This window comes from Plasmodium relictum, assembly GCF_900005765.1.
Source record: "Plasmodium relictum strain SGS1 genome assembly, chromosome: 8".
Taxonomy (NCBI): domain Eukaryota; phylum Apicomplexa; class Aconoidasida; order Haemosporida; family Plasmodiidae; genus Plasmodium; species Plasmodium relictum.
The window spans coordinates 1,220,886-1,247,675 of record NC_041686.1 but is presented as its reverse complement, the minus strand read 5'-3'; the positions used below and the strand labels follow the sequence as shown (position 1 = coordinate 1,247,675).

The following is a 26,790-nucleotide window of genomic DNA, read 5'->3' as shown; positions in this document are numbered from 1 at the left end:
ATTTCTTCTTAAATATATTCATTTACAAAGTATTAACAAATTTTTAATATAAAAAAAGGAAAAAAATTAAATTTTGAAAAAATATTCTTTAAATCTAAAATAAAAAAATGAAATTTTGAATATATATATATATATATTTTTCTTATATTCATATGCTTATAAATTTCTTTTCATTTTTATATTATGCAGGAAAAACAAAAAAGAAAAAAAAAAGAAATACTGTTACATATTCAATACTTTTAAAAATTAAATAAAAAAAAATACTCATTGAAAAAATAAATTCAATTTTTTAATGGTATGTAAAAGTTAATATTATTTAAATCATAAATTATTATTTAATAAATAATTTAAGAAAATGTATGAGGAACGAGAAAATAAAAAATAAAAAATATTCTGATATAGAAAGTATATTAAGAAAAAAAAAAAGAATAATCAAGATTTTCATATTGTAATTAATTATAAAAAGATTAAAACAACAAAATTGACTACACAGAATAATGAAGAAAACAATCTTTATTTAAAAAAAAAATAAGATAAAGGAATATTTATATATATAAATGAATGAAAAATAAATATTTATGTTAAAAATAATTAAAAAAAATACTAATGAAATTAAAATGAGGTATTTATTATTATAAAGACAAAAAAACTATATAGTATTAAAAATATGAAATTCTTATGTAATTTAGCATTCTTTTTTTTTTTAGCATGTTATTTAACTAAAAATATATTTTCCAAAAATAAACAAATTTTTAAAGACAATGAAAAAAGAAATATATTTTTTATAAAATTCTATGAATGGAACAAAAAAAAGAGGAATATTAAATTTCACTTCCGCAATTTCATAAAACAAAAAAAAGTATTGCAAGGAAAGAAAAATTATAAATTTATTTTTAATAAAATTAATTATAAATCAAAAAAAAAAAAAGAATTTTTAAGAATTATAAAATTAAATGTTGCTAAAAAGAATAATGATTATTTATTCTTGTTAAATAATAGTAAACATAATGAAAAATCAAATGGAAATTTGTTGTCTAGTTTATTTTATAAAGCTTTGGAAAAGAGTAAAAGTAAAAGTAGTTTATTAAATGATGCAACAAAACTTTTTAGAATAATAAGAGAAAGTAAATATATTTTTGCTACAGGATTTCTATTAACTATTATATCCTCAGTTGTAGATTCATATATTCCTATATTTTTATCAAAAACATTAGCCTTTGTAATGAATAAAAGTTTTGTAATTTTAAAAAAAAGTAACTTTCAAATTTTTAATTCTTTTATAAATTATTTAAATTTTAATAATCCTTTTTATATTTATGTATTAGTTTCTCTTTTAAGTTTGCTATTTTCATCTTTTAGATCGTATATATTTAACGTATGTGCATATGTAAGTACATGTAAATTGCAAAATTATTTATTTAATGTATTATTAAATAAAAATATAAATTTCTACAAGAAAAAAGGGAAAGGAGAATTAATCAGTAGACTAAATATAGATTCCTCTGAATTAATTGATATTTTTACCACTAATTTAATTGTATTGTTAAGAAATATGATTAAAATTGTATTGTCTTTTTATTTTCTCTATAAAATAAATGTAAATTTATTTATAATGTCCTTATTTATTGTTATAATTATTTCAAATATTTCTATATTTTTTTCAAGTATATTTCGTAAATTTGCAAAAGAAGAAAGTTACATTATTGCGCAATCAAATAATATTATAGAAGAATCTATTAATAGTTTTTCTCTTATACATACATTTAATACACACAATAAAGAAATAGAAAAATTTAACAAATCATTAGACAGTATTTATTTTTGTAGGATAAAATTAGGTTTATTATACATGCTAGAAAAATTTTGTATTCGTTTAATTGATATGATAACTTTTATTGTAACTCTAATTCTAAGTAAAAAAACTTTAGAAAATAATAAGTTTGTTGAATCTAGAACCATTATTTCTTCAGTTATATATATGCAAAATATTATATCTCAATCTTGCATAATTGAACAGCAATATTCGCGAGTTCAAGAGCTAATTGGGAACGCAGAGGATGTTATAAAGTTAATTGAAAGAGAAACTATTCGTAATAATCAAAATAAAATGAGTTCAAGCAAATATAATATATATAATTTCTTTAATTTAATTGATTTAAAAAATTTTATTTTAAAATATTCTCTTTTAAAAAAATTTCAAATGATTCAAAGAAATTCAGATTATGTTGCTAATATTATGAAACCTAATTATCTAAAACTTTTTGAAAGAAATTATAATAATTTAATGAAATTATTGTTGGATAATAAATCTTATTTAAATGACGATGAGTTTTGCTTATTGAATGAATCTAAAGAAGTGAAAAATGATGAAAATGAAAATATTATTAAAGAAGAACAAATAAATATTCAGGAAAAAGGAATCTTAAATCCAATACAAAATAATATAAATGATATTAAAAAATGCAAATTAATTAATCTTCCAATTGATGAAAAAAACGTAAAACTTGAAGAAAGAGATAATTCTATAAAATTAAATAAAGAAATTAAATTTAATAATACAATGAAAAGTTTTAGTTCTAAAAGTAATATTGGTGATATTTTTAATAAATATGAGCAACCACCAAATAAATTAAAAATAAACGAATATGATATAAATATTGAAGAAATATATAATTTTATTAAAAATGATGATGAACTTATAATAAAATATAACTTAGATAGAAAATTTATAAATTTTTTATTATCAAAATATAAAAGAAATATTCTATTGCTAATCTTAAAATTGTATGAAGAAAAAAATAATTTAATAAGAGAAAAATTTATATTTATGTTTGATAATATTTGTTCATTTAAAAAATTGTCTATTCAAGATAAAAAAAGTATTCTAAAAATGAGTAACATAACAAATAAAACATTATATGTAATATTGATAACCTTTTTATTTTATAATTATTCAAAGTTTTATTATAAAAAAAAAAAAAAAAATATCATAAATTTTTTAGAAAAAAAATATAAATTTTCAAGCAATAGTCTAAATGAAAACTTAAATATTAATAGTAATAATGAAATAAGTGATGTTAATATAGACAACATTAATATGAACGATGCTTTAAATGATGCTACTATAAATGATACTAATATGAATGGTTTTCAAGGAAAAAATGATAACAGTGAAAATAGCTATGTGAATAATATATACAAACCTGCAAAACATACAGAATATACTAATGATTTATACAAAAATAATAAATTAAGTTCTCTGAATAAGTATGAATGTAACATTGAAAAAGGTAATTTACAATTATCAAAACCTAAATGTATAAATTACAAAGAAATTTTAAAAAAAAAAAAAAAAAAAAATTTTAATAATATATTTCCATGCATAATACAGAACGCTATAAAAGAATTAGAAATTCTAAAGTTTATTGATGAAAATTATAAATACATAAATGAAAACTTAATGATGGATAATATGAAAGATGAAAAAAAAGGAAGTACTTTAATTTTTGAAAATGTGGACTTTTATTTTGCAAAATATCCTAAGAATAAAATTTTATCAAATATTAATTTAAATTTTTCACAGAAATATACATATGGGATTTTATGTTATAACGATTCAGGAAAAGAATATTTATCAAAATTATGCTCACGATTATATAATATAAAATACGGCAATATTTTATTAGATAATGAAAATATAAAAAATGTATCTAAATATATTTTGACTAAAAAAATTTCTGTGATAGAAGAAGAAAGCTATTTATTTAGTGATACAATAATATACAATATACTTTATTCTTATAACTGCGTAACAAAAGAGAATAAAATTTTATCACATTTAAATTATAATTTCAAATTAAACCAAGATAATATAAATAAGTGTATCCATTTATTCTTAGATCATGATTTTTTAAATGAAGATAATAAAAAAAAAAATGTATCAAAATCAAATCAAGAATATTTCCATAATAATGGGATAGTTGAAGAAAATAAGGATTTCAATTTTAAAAGATGCTTAATGTGCGGAAAGAAAATAAATATTAGATTAATTCAAGAACAAAAAAAAAAAAAAAGTTATAACAAATATAAAGTGCATTTCATAAAAAAGCTATATAAGGAAATCATGAAAGTATGTAAAATTGTCCTCCTAAAAGATGTAATAAATTCTTATAGTGATAAATTTTTTCATAAAATTAATGATAAAATATTGTCAGGAGGCCAAAAGCAAAAAATATCATTAGCCAGAGCAATCATAAAAAAACCGCAAATTTTAATTTTAGATGAAGCATTCAGTGCATTAGATTCATATAACGAATTAAAAATATTTTCGAACATAAAAAAATATTTACCAAATTGTACTATTATAAATATTTCTCATAAAACAACGACGATTAATAATTGTGATTATATTTATATATTAAAAGATGGCAAAATTATAGAAGAAGGCTTAAGAAAAAAATTAATGAAAAACAGAAATAGTGAATATGTAAAAAAAATCAATGAATTATGAAAAAGTATAATATATACATATATCTAAAGTATTAAATAAAAAATTTATTATTTATATAATTAAAATAAATACATTGATTTTATCATTATATTTATTGTCTTTATATGTATTGCTACATTGAAAAAGCATATATTTAAAGAAAATTTTTATATGAATATTTGAATTTAATATACTTTTTAGTACTTTATATATATAAATTAAGAGATAAGAGAATTTATGCTTTATTTTTTCTGTAAGAAAAAAAAATAAAAAAATAAAAAGTTCATTTTTTTTTTTAATTATTATATTATTAAATAAATATTTTTAACATATGGGTTATTTGTTTTGTATCAAATTAATATATTCTTTATTTCTTATAAATTATTTGTCTTTTTTTGTTTTTCCATAATATAGTATAATGATTTTTTTTTTTTTTTTTATCAAATTTTCAATAGGTAATTATTTATTTTTACTCATTTTTTATTTTTTCAAGTTCACATTAAATGTTATAACTTTTCCTATTCAAAACTTATTTTTTCTTTGTATATATATACACATATATGTATATGCATATAACTTGCATTACTAATTTGTTTTTCTCATTATTTTATAATATATATGTATATAATTCTTTTATTTTATATTATTTTAGAGATTTAAACATTTTCCTATGGTAATTTACCTTTTCTATTATCAGTAAAAAAGATATATTAATATACTTGATATAATTTTATTATATTAAAAGTTTTATATAAAAAGAGAAAATCCTCCAATCATAATACATATACAACTTTATCACTTAATTTAAAAGAAAATTTTATAATAATAATATAAATGATAAATTTTAACCACAAAAAAAAAATAAAATTAATAATAACATTAATACTTACAACAATGTAAAAAAATATTTAAAATAGTTTTCAATTATTAATAATATTTATAAGATTTGTAAGAGAAACAAATTTTAAAAGTTTTATACATATATTTTAATTACATTAATGTAGATACAATTAAAAGACAGTTGTATATATATATAAAACTATTTTTTTCATTATACCATTCCTTTTTTTTTTTTAATGAGTAGAATACATATTAGTAACTTGATCTTTTTGTGTATATAGTATGGCAGATGTTAGAACAAAAAAAGATAAAAAAATAGGTTTCTTTAATTTCTGATTCACATATGAATAATTTAATTTAAAATTTAATTTTGTAGATTTTTCATAGGGAATTTTATTATTTATTTTTATATATTTTTCATTGTATTTTTTCTTTTTTAACTTTTCTTCATCTGATAACTTATAACTAGTTAATTTTGCTACATATGGACCAACATTGTCACCATTTTCAATGAAAATCTAAATAAAAAAAAAAAAAATATATATATATATATACATCATACATTAATTAAATGCATATATATATATATATATATATATATCTATATATTTAACCTTATGTGTATCATCACAATATGGGAATTTTCCTGATTGCCAACAACGACAAATTCTTATAGTCTTTTCATTTTCATGTTCAGATGGGCAAGTTTCTATTAACTGAATATTATATATATATATTTAGTAAATGTAGAATATTTTTTATAAAAATTATAATATGTAACATTTTTTTTGATATATTTTACAAATACGTACATGAGTATACTGAGGAAATTTTTTCGTATTGAAGTTTATTTCATTAAGATACTCTAGTGGATCACTCATTTTCCTTATATTTTTTCTGTACCATCAAAAAAAAATTTCTTTTTTTATTGTATTTTCGTTAATTTTTCTTTTTTAAGTATATATTCATGTAAGTTTAAAAAATTATTAACATCATTTGCGTAAATATAAAAAAAAAAATTAACTATTCACTAAAAAATAGATGCATCATAAAAATTAAAAAAAAATTATATAAAAATATTCAAAATATAATAAACTTTCTTGTTTTTATCTTTTTTTAAAAATATATACATAGGATTCCTATAATATTACAAAATTGATGTAAATATATAATACTTATGAGAAAAGTTTTAAATTTCCTTTTGTTACGTGGTATTATTTAAACATGTTATATTTACTTTTAAAAAGAACTTGAAAATTTACATATTTTTTTTTTTTTTTGATTCTTTCAGAACAAATTTCTTTTTAATATGCATGTATTTTAAATATAGATAATTTATCTTTCTTTTATTATTATAGTTCTCTTTAAATAAAATAAAATATAATTCATAGGAAATGAAATAAATAATTCATTTTATTAAAATTATAAATTTATAAAGGGACAAAAAATATTCATATTATTTCAAAATAAATAATTTAATATCTCAAGAAAAGTCACTAAAAATATACATTAAATGCCTATATTTGCCCAAAACATATTACTTTTAAAATAATTACAAAGAATTATATATTTGTTGAAAAAAAAAAAAAGAATAAATAAAATACTTAAAAATTGTGAAATAGAAATTATTAAAAAATGAAAATATAAAAAAATTTAAATTGTATAAATCATAAAATTATATATATATATATATATTAAAAACGATAATGTTATTTTAAAAACTATTAATCTAAATTGTTCTAATAAAAACTTACATAGAAATATTAAAATACTTTTTTCCAAAAATGAAAATTTATATTTATGGAAATTTTTTATTTCTTTTAATAAATCAAAACATTATAAATACATATATAATTAAGAAAGTCTAAATGTATTATAAATATTCATATTTATATTTAAATGACAACATCGCAATTCAAACGAAAATCAGAAACGAAAAAAGAAAAAAAAAAGAATAAATGATAATAAAAATGTTAAAAACAGTAATAAAATAAAAAAAATTAATAACCAAAATAATAAAATAAGAATTTTAATGAAGAAATAATTAATATATTATTAGAGTAACAAAAATAGAATATAAGTAATGATAAAAGTTTAAGCGTAAAATAAAATACAATATATATATAAATTTTTCAAAAACTTAATATATTTTTGTTAAAAAATCAAAAGTAACATAATTATAAATTTAATCTTTTACTATTTATATTTAATGCAAAAAAATAAATATTAAAAAATTTAAATAAATAAGATTTAAAAAACGCTCTATAATATATTTAATTATTTACAAAATTAACATGCATATATAAAGTAAATGTTTCTTTTTTTTTTGTTTTTGCCATTTAATACACATCCTTTCATTAATACTTTATTATATTTGAAAAGCTTGAAGTTTTTATTTTTTAAGAAGAAATATAAAAAGCTAAATTAGTAATTTAGTCAGATATTTTTAAGATTACACATAATCTTTTTTTAGCTTTTAATATACATTCGAAAAAAAAAAAAATATAATAAAAATATACTTATTATTTTTTGAAAACTTTCTATATTTTAACCTTTATTATTATATTATTTCTTATTACTCATAAAAAATAAAACTTTTTAAATTTTATATTAAAATTAATAGAGTAAATTAATATTCAAATATAACTTCCTCAAAAAATAAATGAATTATTTTACGCAAAAAAAGCATACACATTATATATATTTATTTTAACTAATATAAACATATTTGAAAATAAAAAAAAATTATATAATTGAATTATACATAAATTTAAAAAAAAAAAATTTATATGTTTTTTTTTTTTAAAAGAAAGGATGATATTACTGTTAAAAGATTTCGGTTAGTATAATAACTATTTGAAAAGAAATAATGTTTTTCTATCAGAATATAAAAAAATAGTTTACAAATTAAAAATATTATTCTGATATTATGTAACAAAATAAATTTAAATGATTTTTTAATAATAGTTAATCTCTCGTTCTATTTAATTTAATATTACGAAAATTTCCTTGATTAGATTCTTTATAGTTTCTAAAAAAAAAAAAAAAAATAAATATATAAATAAATAAATAATAATGATATACATATTATGTGAAGCTATAAGTCTATTTTTTCTTTTTTTTTTTTTAAATTTTATTATTCTTTTTTTATTTTTTTTTACATTTCCTTAAAGTCTCCTGAGATCACATTTTGGTTATTATACTGAAGATTGGAGTTCGAATACATATTAAAAGTATTGTTAGGAATTCTTTTGTCTTTTTCATTCTTTGGTATGTTTTTGTTTTTTTTATACATATAATCATTTTTGCAATTTTCTTTTAATATATGCGAATTTTCTTTATAACCTAAGTATTTCGTAGTTCCATCTGGATTATAAGTATATTCATGCCTCTTAAATGCTAAATTTTCCGGTACTGGATATTTTTTTTCAAAGCAAAAATCGCAAAATTCCTTAAAAATAGAATTTAACAATTTTATGATTAATTCAATTCCTTTTTTATACGAAGGTATGTCATCTGATAATACAGATATATGCATTCGTTCAACAACAGGTGCCTCATTTATTGGTTTCCCTTTTATTTCTATTTTTACATTGTTATTTGTTTGATCATTTATATAAGTTATATTTGAATTGTTTTTACCTAAAATTTTTTTCATTACATCAAACTCGGAAGGAAAACCAAAAATATCAATTAATTCTATTCTACTTAATCTTTTATTAGCATATGGATTTTCATTTTGGTCATTTTTATTATGTATAGGATTAAAATTACTGTTTGAATTGCTATAATTCGTATGGTTAATTTTGTTATTCACCTGATTTTTTGTTAATTGATTCATATCATTTTTCTTTTTTATATTAGTATTATTTTGTGGTTGTAATAAGCTAGCCAATTTTTTTAGCATATTAACTGTATTTTCGTTATTAGAGTATAAATTAGAATTCTGTAAGTGTGCAGGATCATTTGCTGAAAAAGGAAGAAATTGTTCGATAACCTTTCCCTCATTTAATATAATACATCTAATAGTACCAATATCATTTATCGTTAACCCATTAATATCTTTTTTTACTTGTTGTATCATATTTTGATCATAAAAAGTTATTTGTGCTGCTGCTTTATCATTTAATATTCTTATATTTTTTGCTCCTTTATAGTAAGAAAACAAAGTTTTTAAATCTTTTTCATCAAAGACAAATGCATTTTGAGGGTTATCAATAAATAAACCTAATGAATAGTTATCATTATTTAAATTATTGGAATTATTATAAATATTATTATTTGGCATATTATTCATATTGATCTTTCCTATATTACTATTTCTCTGATAACCTCCATCTCTATTCGATGAGGTGTTGTTCAATTTTGTTATACTATTCTGATCTTTTGAATTTTTTTGATACATTTGTTGCTTTAATAATAGATTGTTCATACTTTTACATAAATTATATGTATTTTTATTTAATTTAAAAAAATTTGAAGGATTTATTTTATTAATAGACTTATTTTTTTCATCAGTACTTAAAGATTATTATTATTCTTTAAAACATAAACACTTACTATATTTGATCTATTTTTTTTTTTTAAGAATTAAATGTTCAATACTTTTTGATTTTGAATTCAGTAATTTTTGTTGAATTACTATAACTATATTTATATTATCTATTCTTCTTTTATAATTTTACATATACCCTTTTAAACATTTGTGTTATTTTAAGTTTTATCTTATTTTTTATATTTTATTTTATTTTATTTATATTTTTTATTGTATTGTGTGAATTTTAAATTTATATGAATTAACATATAAATCTGTAAGTATTTAATAATACATCTACCTATACTTTTGAATATATATATATATATATTCATGAGGGTTATATCAAATAATGATTCCAGATTTTTATTTACTATTAATAGATAATTATAAAAAAGAGTTCAAAAGTAATTTTTTTTTTTCTTTTTTTTTTATTTAAAAATTTAAATTATAAAAATATGATTGCTTTTTTAAAAATGTGAAATACACGAAATTTTTCATTGATAAATTTTTCTAATTTTTTCAAATGTACCTAAGTTCATGAATTTTAAATGCATTACATTTTTGTTATATATATATTTGTTTATTTTTTTTTTAATTAAAAAAACATCATATTTCTGATTAATTTGAAAAATATATTTTAAAATTATTTTTTCAAAAAATTCTTTAAAAAAAAAAACTTATATATATATACATACATATAACAAAGTATTACAACTTTATAATTTTTAATAAGATTGATTTTTAGATTCCATAAAAAAAATTTATATGAATCATCTAAATGTTATAAAATAAAAGAAGATATGTGAAATATAAGAAAAAAAAAAAGAAAAATAAAAGAGAAGTCAGATGATGATGCATAAATATTTTATATATATATATATATATTTTTATTTTCCTTCATTTTTTGACATTTTAAATATATTTTTAAAAGAAAGAAATAGCAAATGCTCGAAAATAATAAAAATAAAATGGAAGAAATTACAATATTAAGGAAAAGGAAAAAATATATAGGAAAAAAAGAGAATAAAATAAAAAAAAAAAAATGGGGAAAAAAAAAAAAAAAAAAAAAAAAAAAAAAAAAAAAAAAAAAAAAAAAAAAAAAAAAAAAAAAAAAAAAAAAAAAAAAAAAATAAATAATGAAAAAAAAAAAGAAAAAAGAGAAAAAAAGGAAAAAAAGGAAATCGGTATATAATTAGCACGATGATTTAATGATAAATTACAAAAATGAAAGTTAACATATAAAAAAATTTAAATAAAATTACATACTTAAAATCTAAATTTTAACAATATTATATTATTAATGTATATACATGCATAGTAATGCATAAATTGTGAATAAAGAATTTTTAATAAAAGAAAACCAGGTAAAAATATATTTAACATTAAAAGTTTTAATCATCAATCCCTTAAATTTCATTGTATAGAAAATTTTTTATTAAAACAAACTACTTCATTTTTATATAAGTTATTTCTAAAACTTCAATAGTTAATGGAACTTTCAAAAAATATGCAATAAAAAAAATTTTTTTTAATAAATGTAGCTTATCTTTTTTTTTTTTTGTTTTGTTAAATTTAAAATTCTTTTTTAAATAAAAATTTATTTGGAATATTTTTTCAGAAAAATTTAGAAAAAAATTCCCCTTTTGTATATCTTAAAAGTCTTTTTTTTCTTTTAATTTTTTATGAAAAAAAATAAAATGCTTAGAAAAAATAGAAATACATTTAATATGAATTTTAAAACAAATAATATTTTTTCCTTTTTAAAGTAATATACCAAATATTACTATCTTTTTAATATTTTAAGATAAGCAAGCATATGAAATATATAATAAATTGCTCATCTAATAAATTTTACATATAAGATTTTTAAACTATATACATATGATACCAAGTTTTTCTTAACAGAAAACATTTTTTTAAATGTTTATACATAACAATTTTATATATGTATGATTATAGCTGTAAACTAATTTTGGGGATAGTTAAAAATATACAGTATATAAAATTTTTTTATTCTTTTAATATTTTAAAAATTAATGAATATGTATATGCCTTCCTTGTATTTTATTCATTAATTTTTATTAAAATTACAATTACATATACTTTGAAAAAGAACAAAAAAGAAAAAATTCCAATTATATAGAAGTCTTTGCTTTGTTATAAATATTAAATATTAAAAAAAGCATAAAACAATTAACCATTCAACTTAGAAATATCTGTCTTTTTTTTTTTTTTTTTACTAAATTTAAAAATAATACATTATGTAAGGCAAGAAAGAAAATAATAGAAAAAAAAAGAAATAATAAAAAAAATATATAATAATATATAAATAAGTTTATTGAAATATCTTCATATTATGTATGTAATAAATTAATAAAATTATCTAAATTGATGAATGCTTATTTTTATTATTTTTATTATGCATATGTAACACAAGGAAGCTATTTTTTTTTTTTTTCTTCTTCTAATAATCACCTAAAAATTCAAATTTATTTTTCTTGAAAAAAAAAATTTTATTTAAAAGAAAGTAATAATATAAAAATTTAAAGTTAACGAAAATAATAATTAAAAAATAATGTATAATAAAAAAAAAAAAAATTTATAAAAGAGTTATTATTCTATGTTTATGCATTCATCATCAACATCAATAGCTGAAAAGCTAGGAACATCTTCTTTCATTAGCCCTCTTAACTATAATAAAAAAAAAAAAAATTAAGTATTTTGTATTTTACATATATAAATGAAGTATTATTTATATAAAAAATATAAACATAAATAGAATTATATATATATTATTTTTTACCTTAATAAGTTTATTATCTTCTGCTAACTTTGCCCTTTGCAATGCTTCTTGCCTATCTGCCTCATAAAGTTCATCTTGATTAGTAGCAAATTCCTAATAATAAAAAAAAATATATATAATTATGTATATATAAATATTTTTAATAGTTTTTTTTTTTTTTGGAGAATATATTTTATAAATAAAAATATATTAGTACTACCTTAAGAGATATAAGTAAATCTCTAACAAATGATCTAAAAGCAGATGGAGATTCAACGCAAAAATTAAATAAATCTACTGAAAATGTTTCAATTTGTTTTTGATTTAAATTTTCAAAAGATTGCGATAAAAATGTTTGCACATGCTTTATTATATGGGGCTTTGTTATTTCTACTTCTGGGATATTTACTACTTCAAATTCAAGCAATCTCAGTAAATTCATAAGAATTATCGTTTGATAATGAAAACCTGATTTATGAAAAGAGTCAGTTAAAGTTTTGAAAATTTCATTTAATATAATATAATAAAAAGCTTTACAAAATTCTTCTAAATATTCCTTTTTTTTTATAATGATATTATGTAAAAATTGGTGAGTTATTCTTAAACCATGATCAGCAACGGATGGATGTTCATGCTTAATTGCCCACAACAATGATTGAATAAAAGTATTAAATATTTCTGAGTCTAGAGTAAATAAATAATCAAAACAGTGCTTAACACATGCATCTAAAAAATTATAAAATTTTTCTCTATGTTCAGGATAAGAAGAAAAATCATTTTTTATCATATCAATAGTTGGTAATAAAACATAATTTAATACTGTTGGTAAAATAGGGCAAGTTACATTTTCAATTTTTTTAAATACGGTTGATAATAAAGAAAACACTTCAGCATCTTTTATATATGGATTACTATCCCGGTAATCAACTAATATTGTTTCCAATAGAACATTTAATATATTACTAGTCATTTGAAAATTAATTTGTTTTGCTTCCTCAATAGTTGGTAAATGAATATCCATAGACTCATCTATTTCATTCTTCAATTTTTTTTGTTCCCTTTTTAATATTTCTTCCTCCAATTCTTGTATATTATAACAGCTTCTTTCTATGGTAGTTTCAATTAAATGTAAAAATTCTCTTTTCATTAAAAATAAATTTCTAAATTGAGCATGTTTAATTCTTTTGGTTCCATTTGTTTCTACTTCTAAATTTATGTATTTGCTATATAGTTGATAAATTTTTAAGAAATCTAAAAATACTAAAGATAATTGTTCATAATAAAAATACGATAAAGCATATGCTAATCTACAATTCACTCTCACAAAAGTAATAATTAATTTGGAATTTTCATAAGTACATAAATGTTCTAAATTTTTCATATCATCAGTATTATTATTTATATTATTATTTAAAGAATTTTGGTTATTTAGGTCTTTAATACCATTATTAGAACATATTAAAGAGTTCCAAAGATTCATTAATTTACTCATCAAAATTTTTATGCTTTCTTGTTTTTCTTCATAAGGAAAACAAGAAATAACGTGTGCAATTGCTTCATAAAGAAGAAGATTTAATTTTTCTGGTAATTTATGCATGATATTATTATGAAATTTAATAAAAGTACTAAAAAATGATTCACTGTTATCATTAGAATGATTATTTTTAGCAATAACATTTTTGCATTGTTTACAAATCTTTAAAATAGTTTCAGCTGCCATATCTTGAACTTTTTCATTTTCAGCAAATTCAAATAATTTTTTCATTACTGTCTTTAAGAATCTCCAATGAAGTTTCAAAAATCTATGATATTGACTAACTATATACATAACGCAGGAAGCTAATATGGCTCTATTTTCTTCTCCATTTTTTACTTCTATCATATGTAAATATATCCTTAATATATACATTAAAAAATCTTGTTCTTTTTTAAGAGTCATACACATAGATATAGAACCAACAGCATAACTTATTCTGTTAGTCTTGGTACTATTCCATACTTCATTTTTGTTTGTATTTTTTAAAGACTTTTCAGATTCTTTGTTTAACAACTCTACTATTAATTCCATAGTTTTTTCTGAACCTAAATAAGTTAAGTATACTAAAGTTGTTTTCATAGTATTATACAAAGCTATTTCTGTTGTGTCTGGTTCAAAATCTCTTACTACTTCTCCTGTTTCATTATCATATGATATATAAATTTCTTGGGGTTTTGCCATTTTTTCAATAACAGTTTTTCTTATATCATTTAAAATAAATTCATATAATTTAATCCTAGGGCACATTTTCCTAATTTCAGTAGGTGTTAAATCAATTTTATCTAAAATAGAGGAATATTCATTAATATTAATTGTTTTATTACTATTATTATTGTTTAAGGTTAAATCATTACTCATTGTTGCAAAACTGTACGATTTCCTATTACTTAATGAAGATGATTCTAAATTCAAGGAAGTATTCATTGATGCTAAAGAGTTTTTTAACTCTGTTGATGAATTGGAACAATTTTTATTTTTTAAATTATGTTCTTGCTCTAATCGTGTTATTAATTCTCTTATTAATTGTTCTGTAAATATATTATAATAATCAATAATAATTAAAAATACTTCTTCCATATTACTATTTGCAAGCATATTTAAAAATTTAAATACAATATTAACATCATTAGTATTATTATTTTTTTCTACAATTTTCTCTCGATAATTTTTTAAAAAACTAGTTATACAAATGCTTAATTGTAAAAAATATTGTTCCCAAAAAATTTTTAATTCAGGAGGAATATTTTTCATTTCATTGGCATTTGGTAATAATTTAATTTTGCTTACTAATTTTGACCATAGATTTATAAATACATTATCAAAATATATAATATTTTTTTCATCAATTTTTAACATGACAATTTCTTGTATACACTTTACACATTCTATTTTATAAGAAATATCGTCCCAAAAATGATCAAATAGTAAATCAATTATTTGAATATTATTATCATTAAATTTATATTTATCAAAAATGTAAGTTAATGGTATCCATTTAAAAAAATTAGATAAACAATTTAATGTTTGTTTAATTAAAGAAGTGTTAGTACTTCTTTTATTATACACATTTGCCTCTAAAATATACAAACATAAATTATATACTTCTTGAAATTGGCTAGCGTATTCATTTCTTAATTTTTCTTTTTTTTTTTTAACTAATGTTTCATTTCCAAATTCAAATACTTCCTCACTTAGCATATTTAATAATTTCATATTATTCTCACAGACATTTTGATTTAATTTAGCTGAATTTACTATATCTGGAATAAAACTAGACCAAGAATCTGGCCATTCTTTTTTTACTATTTGAATTAATGTCTCATCTAATTTATTTAATAAATGCCTATCTACTCCTACTGTTGTTCCTTCTGTTGATAATGTTATAGTATAACAAGCAATAAAGTTTTTCATTCCTTCTTTTTCTTCTGGTGGAAGAATATTCCATTTATTATTTATGCATTCTTCTAATATTTGTAATCCATAAAATTTAGTATTTACATTTTCACTGTGTTCTAATATAATTGAAACAGATCTCCATGAATTATCTAACATTTTAAATTGATTTAACAGATTTTGTGCAAAATCTCTTCTATTTTTATCTTTTGTATCTAATAATGCTTCAACTACATTATCTAATAATTTTAACTTTTCAGCATCAAAAGGTTGATTTTTATCTAATAGAGATAAAGGATTGAATGATTCATTTTCCATTTTTATTATTTCAACTTTTAAGAATTTTAAATATTTGAACTATCCTTAAATATTTCTCTCTTTTATTTTAGAATATTAATAAAATTTATTTATTTATCCTAATGATAACTTATAATATTACTTATTATTCCTTTTACTTTTTCTTCTTTTTTCTTTCTTCTTTGAAAATACTTAGTCTGTTTTATTTTAATTTTATCAAAATTTTATATATTTGAAAACTACTTAAAAAAATACATATACTTTTTTTTTTTTTTTTTTGTCTATTACACTTCTCTATTATTTAATTTTATTATGAAAATACAATTATTTTTCAAATTTGACTTCTTTTTTTTTTTTTAATTTTAATATCTTAATTTAAACAACCATGTCAATTTTTTTTTTTTTTTTATGCAATTCAATTATTTCTTGTTTTCTGTGTTTTCTTTTTCAAGACCTTTTTATGTCCATCTAAATATATTTTCTGTGTTTTTACAATCTTTCCGATTCTTTTTAAAAATCTTTTTTCTTTTATATTTTATAATTGTACGTTTTTTCAAAAATTTCTTTTAAAATAAAATTAAATAAAGCAATGAAGATACAAATGTATAATTTGTTTATAACTTATACAAAAATAAAAAAACAAAACTTTTAGTTTAGCACTATATAACTTAAGAATTTTTCCTTAATTTTTTTTTATAAAGTACATAGTTATTTTTTTTATTTATTTTTATTCATACTATATATGTATTATTTTTTTTGTAGTCTATATACAAATGCCAAAAGCTCTTATTCCTTTTGTAATTAAATCATATAAAAAAAGAGTTTTAAGGTGTGTTTTTTTTTTTTTTTTTTGTTTAATTTTTTTTATTAAAAATCATACCCACATTATAAATATTCATATTAAACATGTTTAAATTTAGTGTTATATCATATTATACATATATATAAAGATGCTTACGTATTTATTAGATATATTTTTTAATTTTTGAGTATTATTTAAACAATATATTGTAAAGAAAAAAAAAATATATATATATTTCTTATATATATTAATTTTATAAATATTTATTGTGATAAATTATTTTTATCTTATCAAGTGATGTTTTTTAAAATAAACAAAAACTCACAAAAATAAAACATTTTTTTAATTTATTTTTACTATTTAAAATATATATATATTATATAAATCTAGTATATCGATTATATGCATACAAAAGTAGTAATTATAGAAAAAAAGTAAATTTGTATGAATATATTCTTTTAAAAAAATGAATGTACATAAAATTACATACGCTTAAAAAAAAATATATAAATATATATATGTATTTATGCTTGATTGAAAATTATAATTAAAAATAACTGGAAAGATGTATAATAAAAATTACATTGCATATAAAAATTGTAATATAAAAAAAATAAAAAGAAATATATAAGTGTATCCATATATAAAAATATATATTAGCTTTTTTTTTTTTTTTTTTTAAATGAAAAAATTGATACGAAGTATTAATATTTCTTTATTTTATTTAATTTTTTAAAACAATATATTGGATTTATTATATTTATTTCATGTTAATAAAAAATATTTTATATATATTTAGAATAATAGATAAAACTTGAAGAAATAAAATAAATATATGTCGAAATAAATAATGAAATTTTACAAAATAGAAAATAATTTACAAATATGAAATATATATATATATATATATATATATTTATAAAATGTTTTTCAAAATTTTTAAAATCTAAAAAAAAAAATTGTCAAAATAACTATTTTTTTGAAATATACGATTTCTTCAAGTTATGTATATTTTAAATTTAGGAACATATTTTCAACATGTATTTTTTTTATTATTCAGAAAAATGCAGAATATGCGGAAATGTAAAACGTGCCTTAAAAATTTAGCAACTACTAAAATTATAGGAATTGTTGTAATAATTCAGATATATTCCTATTTATATAATTAAAACTGATATAAATGTTATATCTATTAAATATAATTTTTTTTATGTGAATTTTTTTATTTTAAATGAGTTCTTTATTCAATTCTTAATATTCTATGTTCTCTCTTTACTAATTTATATTTTTAATACTTCCTATGCTGAATTTTAGAAATTTGTTTTTTTTTTAATTAAATTTATAATTATAAGAATTTAATAGAAATACTCATTTTTTCAAATTATCCAAGTCTTATATTATGAAAAATAAAATAAAAAACACGGCGTAATTTACTAATAATTTTTTTTTTTTTTTGCACTTTTTTTATGGAGGTTTTTTTTTAAATATTCGTTTAAATTTTTAAAAAGGACTTATAATGAAAAAATAATACTTAAAAAAAATATATTTTGTTATAATCGAGAACTAAAAAATAAATATAAATGAAAGTTTATTCTTAAAAATGGAAAGTTGTATGTTTATATAAGAATAATAAAAAAAAAATTATCTAGTGAATTAACGAAAAAATAAAAAAAAATACATATATATATGTTATGTAAGTCTTTTAAAAGAAAAATATCTTTTTCATTGTTACAAAATTTTTATATTTTTATATTTTTGTATATTTAAAAAAAAAAAAAATTTATGTAATATATTATATATATATATTGATAATATATATATATATATATATATATTTTATTGTGATTCATTTCTGATTACCGTTAACTTCAGTAAAATATTTTTTTTCAATAATACGATTCTTCATCATAACAAATACCGCAATCTTTATAACTTTTTAAAAAAATATCGCATGTAATTTTTTTTCCATTAGATGCTTCAGATGCCATATCTATAATCATGAGAAGATTTTTTATTGCTATATTTTTAATTACGTTAGATGAAAGAACCTTTTCTATTTCTTCTACCGGAAAATCATGATAATTTTGATTTCTATTTTGTAAAACTTGCTTAATTGAATTTTTAGAATTTAACAAAGGGATTTCTATGTTTACAAAGAAGTTTTTAGTTAAACCAGCATCTTTCATAAATTGATATTCCGATGTAGTACAAATTATTAAAATTTTTTGATTTTTTTTTTTTGGCCTTTTTTTTATTAAAATCATAATAGCTTGTAAAATAGTGTTACTAAATCGTGGGCCAATTCGAGTATAATCCATTAATCTTTCAATATTATCTAGAATAACTAAGGAGAGCGGAGTCTTATAAGCATCTTCAAAAATTTTATTTATATAATTTATTTTACCAATTTCAGAATACCCAATTAAATTTTCAGGTGTTATGAATTTAGTGAAATGAAAATGAGCACACTTGGCCAGATATCCAGCAACAGTTGTTTTCCCCGTCCCATTTTCCCCATATAATAAAATACTCATTAAATTTGTATTTGAATTTTCTACTATTTGCTTAATTAATAATTTACACGTATTTTCAATATTTTCATATTCTTTTCCATAATTGATTATTCCATTTGATAATAAACCTTCAATTATATCCTCTTGTGCACCAAATGCTGGTTTTGTTTCTTTTAATGCTTTTAGAAAATCATTTTTTGTTATCATTATATCATCAGCATTTATTGGCTTTGTTAAATCATTAAAATTAATATGCCTTTCAAAAGCATAAGAAACTGTATTTCTTACTAATCCTTCAATTTCTGCTCCTGAAAAATTAGGTGTTTTTTCAGCTAATTCTATTATATCTACATCTGAATTTAATTTATTACTGTTTCTCATGCTTTTTGTATGGATATTTAATATTTGAATTCTTCCTTCCTTATCAGGTAATGATATTTCTATATGTAATTCAAATCTCCCTGGTCTTAGTAAAGCTTCGTCAATTAAATCAATTCTATTTGTCATTCCAATTAGTAATATGTTATTTAAGCTATTCACTCCATCAATCTTAGACAGCAATTGATTAACTACACTATCATTTACACCTGTACTACTAGAACTTACATTTCCTCTTTGTCTGCATATTGCATCGATTTCGTCTAATATTATTATATGTAGTAAAGAGTTTTCTCCACTTTGTTTATATTCTAATTCTGCATCCTTAAATAAATTTCGAATATTTTCTTCTGACTGACCTACATATTTATTTAATATTTCTGGACCATTTATAATTTTAGGTTCTCGTGCATTTAATGTTTTACCTATTTGCCTAGCTATTAATGTTTTACCTGTACCAGGTGGTCCATATAGAATTATTCCTTTGACGTGTTTTATACCAAGTTGCTTGATTATATAATTTGGGTAAATTCTACTAGCAAAAGTTCTTCTAAAAATTATTTTAAATTCTTCATCCAATGCTCCTATTCCCAACTCTTCAAAATTAAAATTGTTCTTTATAATATTTTTTTTTAATACTTTTTTTGATTCTATGAAGAGTTTTCCATCATTCATACTCGTAAATAAGCATTCTGTATTTTCAAATAAAATTCCTTTTTGTAGCATTATATTTCTACTATCATGTTCATTATTAATTTTAAAAAATGAATTAATTGCAGAAGTGTTTCCTTTCAATTTTTGAACTTCATCAAACTGAGCTGTTTTTAAATCTTTTACAATACACTTTAATAATATATCATTATATTTCAATGCTAATATTTGTCCCTTTGTTAAAATATGATTCAAAAAATACTTTTTAAAGACTTCTTCTAATTGTTCATCTTCTATTTCAATTAACCTATCAGGTTTAACAAATAAACTCACTTCTAAATCTACACTATCTAAAGGTATAAAATATATAATATCTCTTTTATTTTCCTTATCAAGTATATTTATTTTTACTGCTTCTTTTAATTGAATTCTTGAAAATTCTCTTTGACAAGTGTTTAAAGCTATTTCATCTTTGCCTATATTCGCGTCACCCTTTAATATTAAAACTATATTTGAAAATTCTCCATATATTTCACTACTTTTTATATTCTTTTTTAAATTATTATATAAAATATTATTTATAAAACCATAATTCGTTAATGCCAACTCCTGAGACTGCAATTTACAACAGTACAAATTAGTTGCTATCATCTTTTTATTTTATACTTGCATTAATATTATAATTTGCTCGTACTTTAGTAACTTTATTAAAATATATATAATGTTTTTATGTGTATATTTTTTGTTCTATATGTATATTCCTTTTCTCTCAATATTTTTTAAATATCATTATCATATATTTGCACTGAAGCATAACGCAACGTATGCTCTTTATAATTATTTTAGTATTTTTTTTTTTTATTGTATAAATATATTTAACTGAGCATTTATGCTTTGTGCAATTTTTCAAATGCCATATATACCAGAAAGTATCATTTACGTTAAAATTTATTTTTTTTTAACTAAATAAAAAAAAGTAAAAAATAAAAAAACTTAGTAAATTGCCTGGATTTTTTAGTAATACATATTTACAATTTAAAAAAAATTAATCACCAAAAAAAAATTATTATTATAATTTTTTATATGAATCTATATCTATAAAAAATTGTTCAATTAACATATATATATATGTGTGTTATTCAAAATTGTTTTTATAATTTCTTTCTTTAAAATAAATAATTATTATTTTTCTAAACTACTTATGCTATCTCTTTTTTTTTTTTGTTAATTACATAAATAAATAAGTATATATATATATATAATTTTTTTTTTTCCTCCAATAAGTATTCTTTTTTATTTGTTTTTTATTGATACATTCTTATTATATTATATTTTTCATTCAAGTAAAAATTTTCTTTTCTTTTTTTTTGTTATATCACTTTTTTTTTTTTTATACTTTGATTTTTCTTTTTTTTATTTTAAAATTAGTAATTTAATAATAATATTTTATATTATTAGATTTTCATATAGTTAAAATATATATATTTAATATTCTAATTAATTTATAACTTTATTTGTATTGTTTTAATTTATAAATGCATATCTAAAAATATATATATTCTTTTTTTTTTTTTTTTTATGTTATTTTATGTTAAAGAAAAAAATTGTACAAAAATAAAAAGGGGTAAATTTTAATAGAATTAATTACAGAAACGTATAGATCAAACTTTATAAATTATTTTTTATTTTTCTTTATTAAATCTATGTAAAAAAACGAATAAAGTGGAAAATATATCAGAACGGATAAACTCAAATAAAATTCTTTCATTATATTTATATACGAATTCATGAATTTTTTTATAAACAATTTTGAAAAAAAACAAAATATTTTTGGATATTTTTATATAAATATTATAATACAAATATACATTTTTAATTTTTTCACATAATTTTAAAAATTATTTTATGTATTTTTCTTTTTTTTTAAGTATGTATGCATAAAATTTAATTTTTATATTTATATATATATTCTCTACTTATACGATTTGTATAAATACTTAAGATACTAATATTCCAAAGAATTTTTAAGACAATAATAAAAATTTACATAAAGTTATTAAAGCATATTATGAAAAAAAAAAATTATTTTTGGATTTATTTTTTATTTTCAAATTTTTAATTAACTAAAAATTTTTTTTATATTGATAAATTTAAACTTATATTTTCAGAAGTTTTATTTTTCTTTAATAATTTAATAGTTTCTGATTTTTTGCAATTAACTATATCCATATAAAAAGAATAATTATCTATCATATCACTTATGTTATATGGGACTACAGAGTGCCCTGATACAAAAGTATTTACATTATTTAGTAAATGAAATTTACCAAACCAGTATGGTAAATATATAATAAGTTGCATACTATCAATGGCTTTTACATAGGCCGTTAGTATATGTGTAAATTTTTCACTTATAGGAACTAACTGAACATTATTTCTTTTTAAATTGATTTTTTCGATATTATAATTTAGATTTTCAAAGGTTTTATCAATTTCTAAATAGTCAATATAATAAGTAATTTTATTATTTTCATTAATACCTGAAAAGTCTACCTTTTCTTCTGAACTATCATTACATAAGCATATAATATTATTAAAGAAATATTTATATGCAAAAAATATATTTTCATTAAAAAATTCAGGATTCTCATCATTAAATAATATATTACTTAATTTAATATTTTTTAAATAAAATATAGCACATGTAAATAAAGATAGATTACAAGAGATTCTATGAATTTGATTTGTGTTCTGATTTATCCTTCTTTTTTTTATTTCTTCATTATTTTCATCTTTCTGAATTTTTTTAATTTGTAAATTATAATTTGGTGTTGAGTCATTATCGGTTACATCTTTTTTATTTAAATTAATATTACTAATGTCTATCGTTTTGTCTTTATGTATATTATTGCACTTAGATAGATCTTCCTTATTATTTATCCCTTCTTTTTCATTTTCGTTAAAATATATATCTTTCATATTATCTATGATATCCTTTCCTTTTATCACTCTATTATCAAATACAGAATCTTCATTAGTATAGGTATTAATATATCTCACATAATTTTTATGTTTAATAAAAAAATCATTTAATCTATCATATAATGAATAACTATGAATATAAAAAATTATCTTTTTAAATTTATAAAAAAAATAACTAAAAAATCTATAGGATCTTAAATTTTTAGGAAGTACAGAAAAATTTTTACTCCTAGAATTATTTATTTTCATACTTTCATAGGATAAAATTTTTTTATAGCTTATAAAATTTATTACTCTTATGTATTTCTTTTCAAGAAAATAATTCATTATTTCTTTAAAATATTCATATTTTTCATAATCCTTCATTTCATTTTCATTCCCCTGAATCAAATAATTTTTATTATTTTCTAAAGTATAATTATTTACACGCTCATAATTTGTTCTGTTTATTTCACTATAATTTGTCTTTTGAATTAAAGATTTATTATTAGTATACCTTTCAGTACTATTAAAACTAGAATATAAAACATTTTCATTATATTTTAAATGTTTCATTTTATACATGTAATTATTTAAACTGCATGGGGTATCAACATTGTTATAGTTATTATTATACCTTTTGTAATTATTATATCCATAATCAATATGATTATTGTTATAATAATTATTATTATAACTATTATAATTAAGATTATTTGTTGATGTTCTAATATTATCTGAGTTTCTGAATTCATTTAAATTTGCTTTATCGCAACATTTTGAAAATTTTCCCATGTTATAATTTGAAGAACATTCCTTCTTTATTTCTTTATTTTCTTCATCACTTTGAAAAGACATAGAAAAATTAAAGAAAAAAAAGTTATTCTCATTTAAATTATTGTACTTACGTATAGCATTAAATATAGAATATCTTTTCGAAATAATAGATATGTTTTTATTGTTCAAATTTAAAATTACACGATTTTTTTCATCCTGATTAATTAACAGAAAATCATTAAACATATATGAATAATATTCTTTATTTTTTATTTTTCCTTTCAAATTTTTATTTATTTTCAAAGAATCAATTTGAATAACAAAATCACATTTACTTAAAAAAATATTCAAGTGTAACAAGAATAACCCAATATTTTTTATCCATCCAAAGGTATTAATAATTAATGGATAATTGCATATATATTTTTTTTTTTTTTTTTTCTTCTTTAAATATTCAGAGAATAAATAATTATATATATATTCCAAACATTTAATATAAAAATTTATATTTTCATTAATTGAACAGCATCCATAAAATATTTTTTTAATGCACTTATTTTTCTTTTCAAAAAAATTATAATTATTTAGTGAATATTTAATTTTATAAATAGATAAAAAACCAGATGTACCTATTATTGGTTGACCAATATCAACATCTAATAATATAACACTTTTGTAATAATTTAGCAAATTATTTATAAAATTTATAACTAAAAAACTTTTTCCTTTATTTTTATCCCCCATTATAATAACACTAAATATATTAGGCATATAAGAACATTTTTCTTCAAGACAGTAATTATCTTCAGAAATATTTTCATTATATATATATTTTTTAAAATATTCCCGGAATCTAAATCTATTTGAAAATAATTCTTCTTTTGTAAAATTATTACTACATTTATTTTCCTTGTATTTATCATTTCTTGAATCATTTTTCATTAAATAATTTTCTGTATAATCATTATTATTATTATTATTGTCATCTATTATATTATCATAACTAATATAACTGTTATTTATATCTTCTACTCTTTCTATAACTTTTCCTAACTCATATTTTTTATTGTTATGAATATATAACAAAAATTCTTTTAATGCATAAGAAAATTGATATGTGTTAATATAGAAATTATAATTTTGTCTATAATTTGATATATTTAATTTTTTACTAGCATCATTATTATATAAATAATAAAGAAAATCCTTTTTCCTTTGAAATGCAATAATTATCGGATATTTTGCAAAATGAATATTTGAAGTTATGCTATTAGTCATATAATAACTTGAAAACATATTAATATCCTCTTTATTTGAGAACATTAAATATTCATAAAACATTTTTTTTTTCATATTTTCTTCAGGTAGTAAGTTTAAACCGAATATATAATTTTTTATAATGGTATCAGCATATTCACAAAGGAATTCATTTCCTTCACTTGAAATATTAAAATTACTATTTCCAATTATGTCTTTATTTTTAGTTAATATAGTTGTATTATCATACATTTCTAATTCCTCTAAATTATTTGTGTTCAATTCCTTATTTTTTATATTACTCGACTTATTTTCATTACAAATGAAACTTTCTTTATCATCATAACTTATTGAGACATTTTTATGAAATATAAATTTTTTATCTACATATTTAATGTTATTTACATTTAAAGCTATTAATTTAAACGAAGGATAAAAGACGGGTATACGCACATTTATATACTCCTTTGAAGGTTTCAAGATTTCTCCATTAAATTTAATTAATCCTTTTATTAATCGAAAGCGAAAATTACCTCGTATAAAAATGTATTCATTATAATTTAGACCTAACAAATAAACTTTTTTTTTAAAAATTTTTTTTTCTTTTTCATTGAAAAAATGTTCATTGTAAGTTTTTGTGTGAATATAAATATTATCTTCTTTGTTTTTAACTTTCTCAATAGTATCATATGATTTAATTAAATTATATTCAAAATCATTAACACAATTTTTATCATTTACAATATCAAACATTTTATAAATATATATTTACTTCAATTTACAAAAAAAAAAAAAAAAAAAATATTTCAATATATATAGTTATTTCCACTTTTTTTTTTATCATAAAACTCTTGTTGAAATGTAATATTCAAAGAAAAAAAAATTTTAACAATGTATAATTTTAAATATTTATTTCATTAGTTTTCTTTTATTTCTATAAAAATATACATTTTTAAAGATTGCTACAACTGCTTACATTTAAAGTTCCTTTAATTTTTCTCAAAGTCCCACAAGAAAATCTTATTTCGTTTTAAACTTTTTTTAATAATTTTGCAAAATAAATCAGTTTTTTAATC

General features: G+C 18.1%; 6 protein-coding genes across 6 annotated transcripts; 1 reads left to right on the top strand and 5 right to left on the bottom strand.

Moving 5' to 3' along the window:
• Positions 1 to 667: 667 nt before the first annotated feature.
• ABCB4 (ABC transporter B family member 4, putative) lies at positions 668 to 4,510 on the top strand (the record flags this gene model as incomplete). The annotated part of the gene is made up of 1 exon (XM_028676415.1): positions 668 to 4,510. The coding sequence occupies one exon, from the start codon at positions 668 to 670 to the stop codon at positions 4,508 to 4,510; it is 3,843 nt and encodes a 1,280-aa protein (XP_028532906.1).
• A 1,052-nt stretch (positions 4,511 to 5,562) lies between these two features.
• PRELSG_0833000 (CDGSH iron-sulfur domain-containing protein, putative) lies at positions 5,563 to 6,210 on the bottom strand (the record flags this gene model as incomplete). Its single annotated transcript, XM_028676414.1, has 3 exons — positions 5,563 to 5,847; positions 5,944 to 6,045; positions 6,142 to 6,210. 3 exons carry the CDS (start codon positions 6,208 to 6,210, stop codon positions 5,563 to 5,565), a joined length of 456 nt encoding a protein of 151 aa, XP_028532905.1.
• Positions 6,211 to 8,296: 2,086 nt separating this feature from the next.
• PRELSG_0832900 (conserved Plasmodium protein, unknown function) lies at positions 8,297 to 9,761 on the bottom strand (the record flags this gene model as incomplete). Its single annotated transcript, XM_028676413.1, has 2 exons — positions 8,297 to 8,360; positions 8,491 to 9,761. The coding sequence occupies 2 exons, from the start codon at positions 9,759 to 9,761 to the stop codon at positions 8,297 to 8,299; spliced, it is 1,335 nt and encodes a 444-aa protein (XP_028532904.1).
• A 2,718-nt stretch (positions 9,762 to 12,479) lies between these two features.
• Positions 12,480 to 16,396, bottom strand: PRELSG_0832800 (exportin-1, putative; the record flags this gene model as incomplete). Its single annotated transcript, XM_028676411.1, has 3 exons — positions 12,480 to 12,557; positions 12,670 to 12,762; positions 12,869 to 16,396. The coding sequence occupies 3 exons, from the start codon at positions 16,394 to 16,396 to the stop codon at positions 12,480 to 12,482; spliced, it is 3,699 nt and encodes a 1,232-aa protein (XP_028532903.1).
• A 2,667-nt stretch (positions 16,397 to 19,063) lies between these two features.
• NSF (N-ethylmaleimide-sensitive fusion protein, putative) lies at positions 19,064 to 21,370 on the bottom strand (the record flags this gene model as incomplete). Its single annotated transcript, XM_028676410.1, has 1 exon — positions 19,064 to 21,370. The coding sequence occupies one exon, from the start codon at positions 21,368 to 21,370 to the stop codon at positions 19,064 to 19,066; it is 2,307 nt and encodes a 768-aa protein (XP_028532902.1).
• Positions 21,371 to 22,855: 1,485 nt separating this feature from the next.
• On the bottom strand, positions 22,856 to 26,467 carry PRELSG_0832600 (conserved Plasmodium protein, unknown function; the record flags this gene model as incomplete). The annotated part of the gene is made up of 1 exon (XM_028676409.1): positions 22,856 to 26,467. The coding sequence occupies one exon, from the start codon at positions 26,465 to 26,467 to the stop codon at positions 22,856 to 22,858; it is 3,612 nt and encodes a 1,203-aa protein (XP_028532901.1).
• Between the last annotated feature and the right edge of the window lie 323 nt (positions 26,468 to 26,790).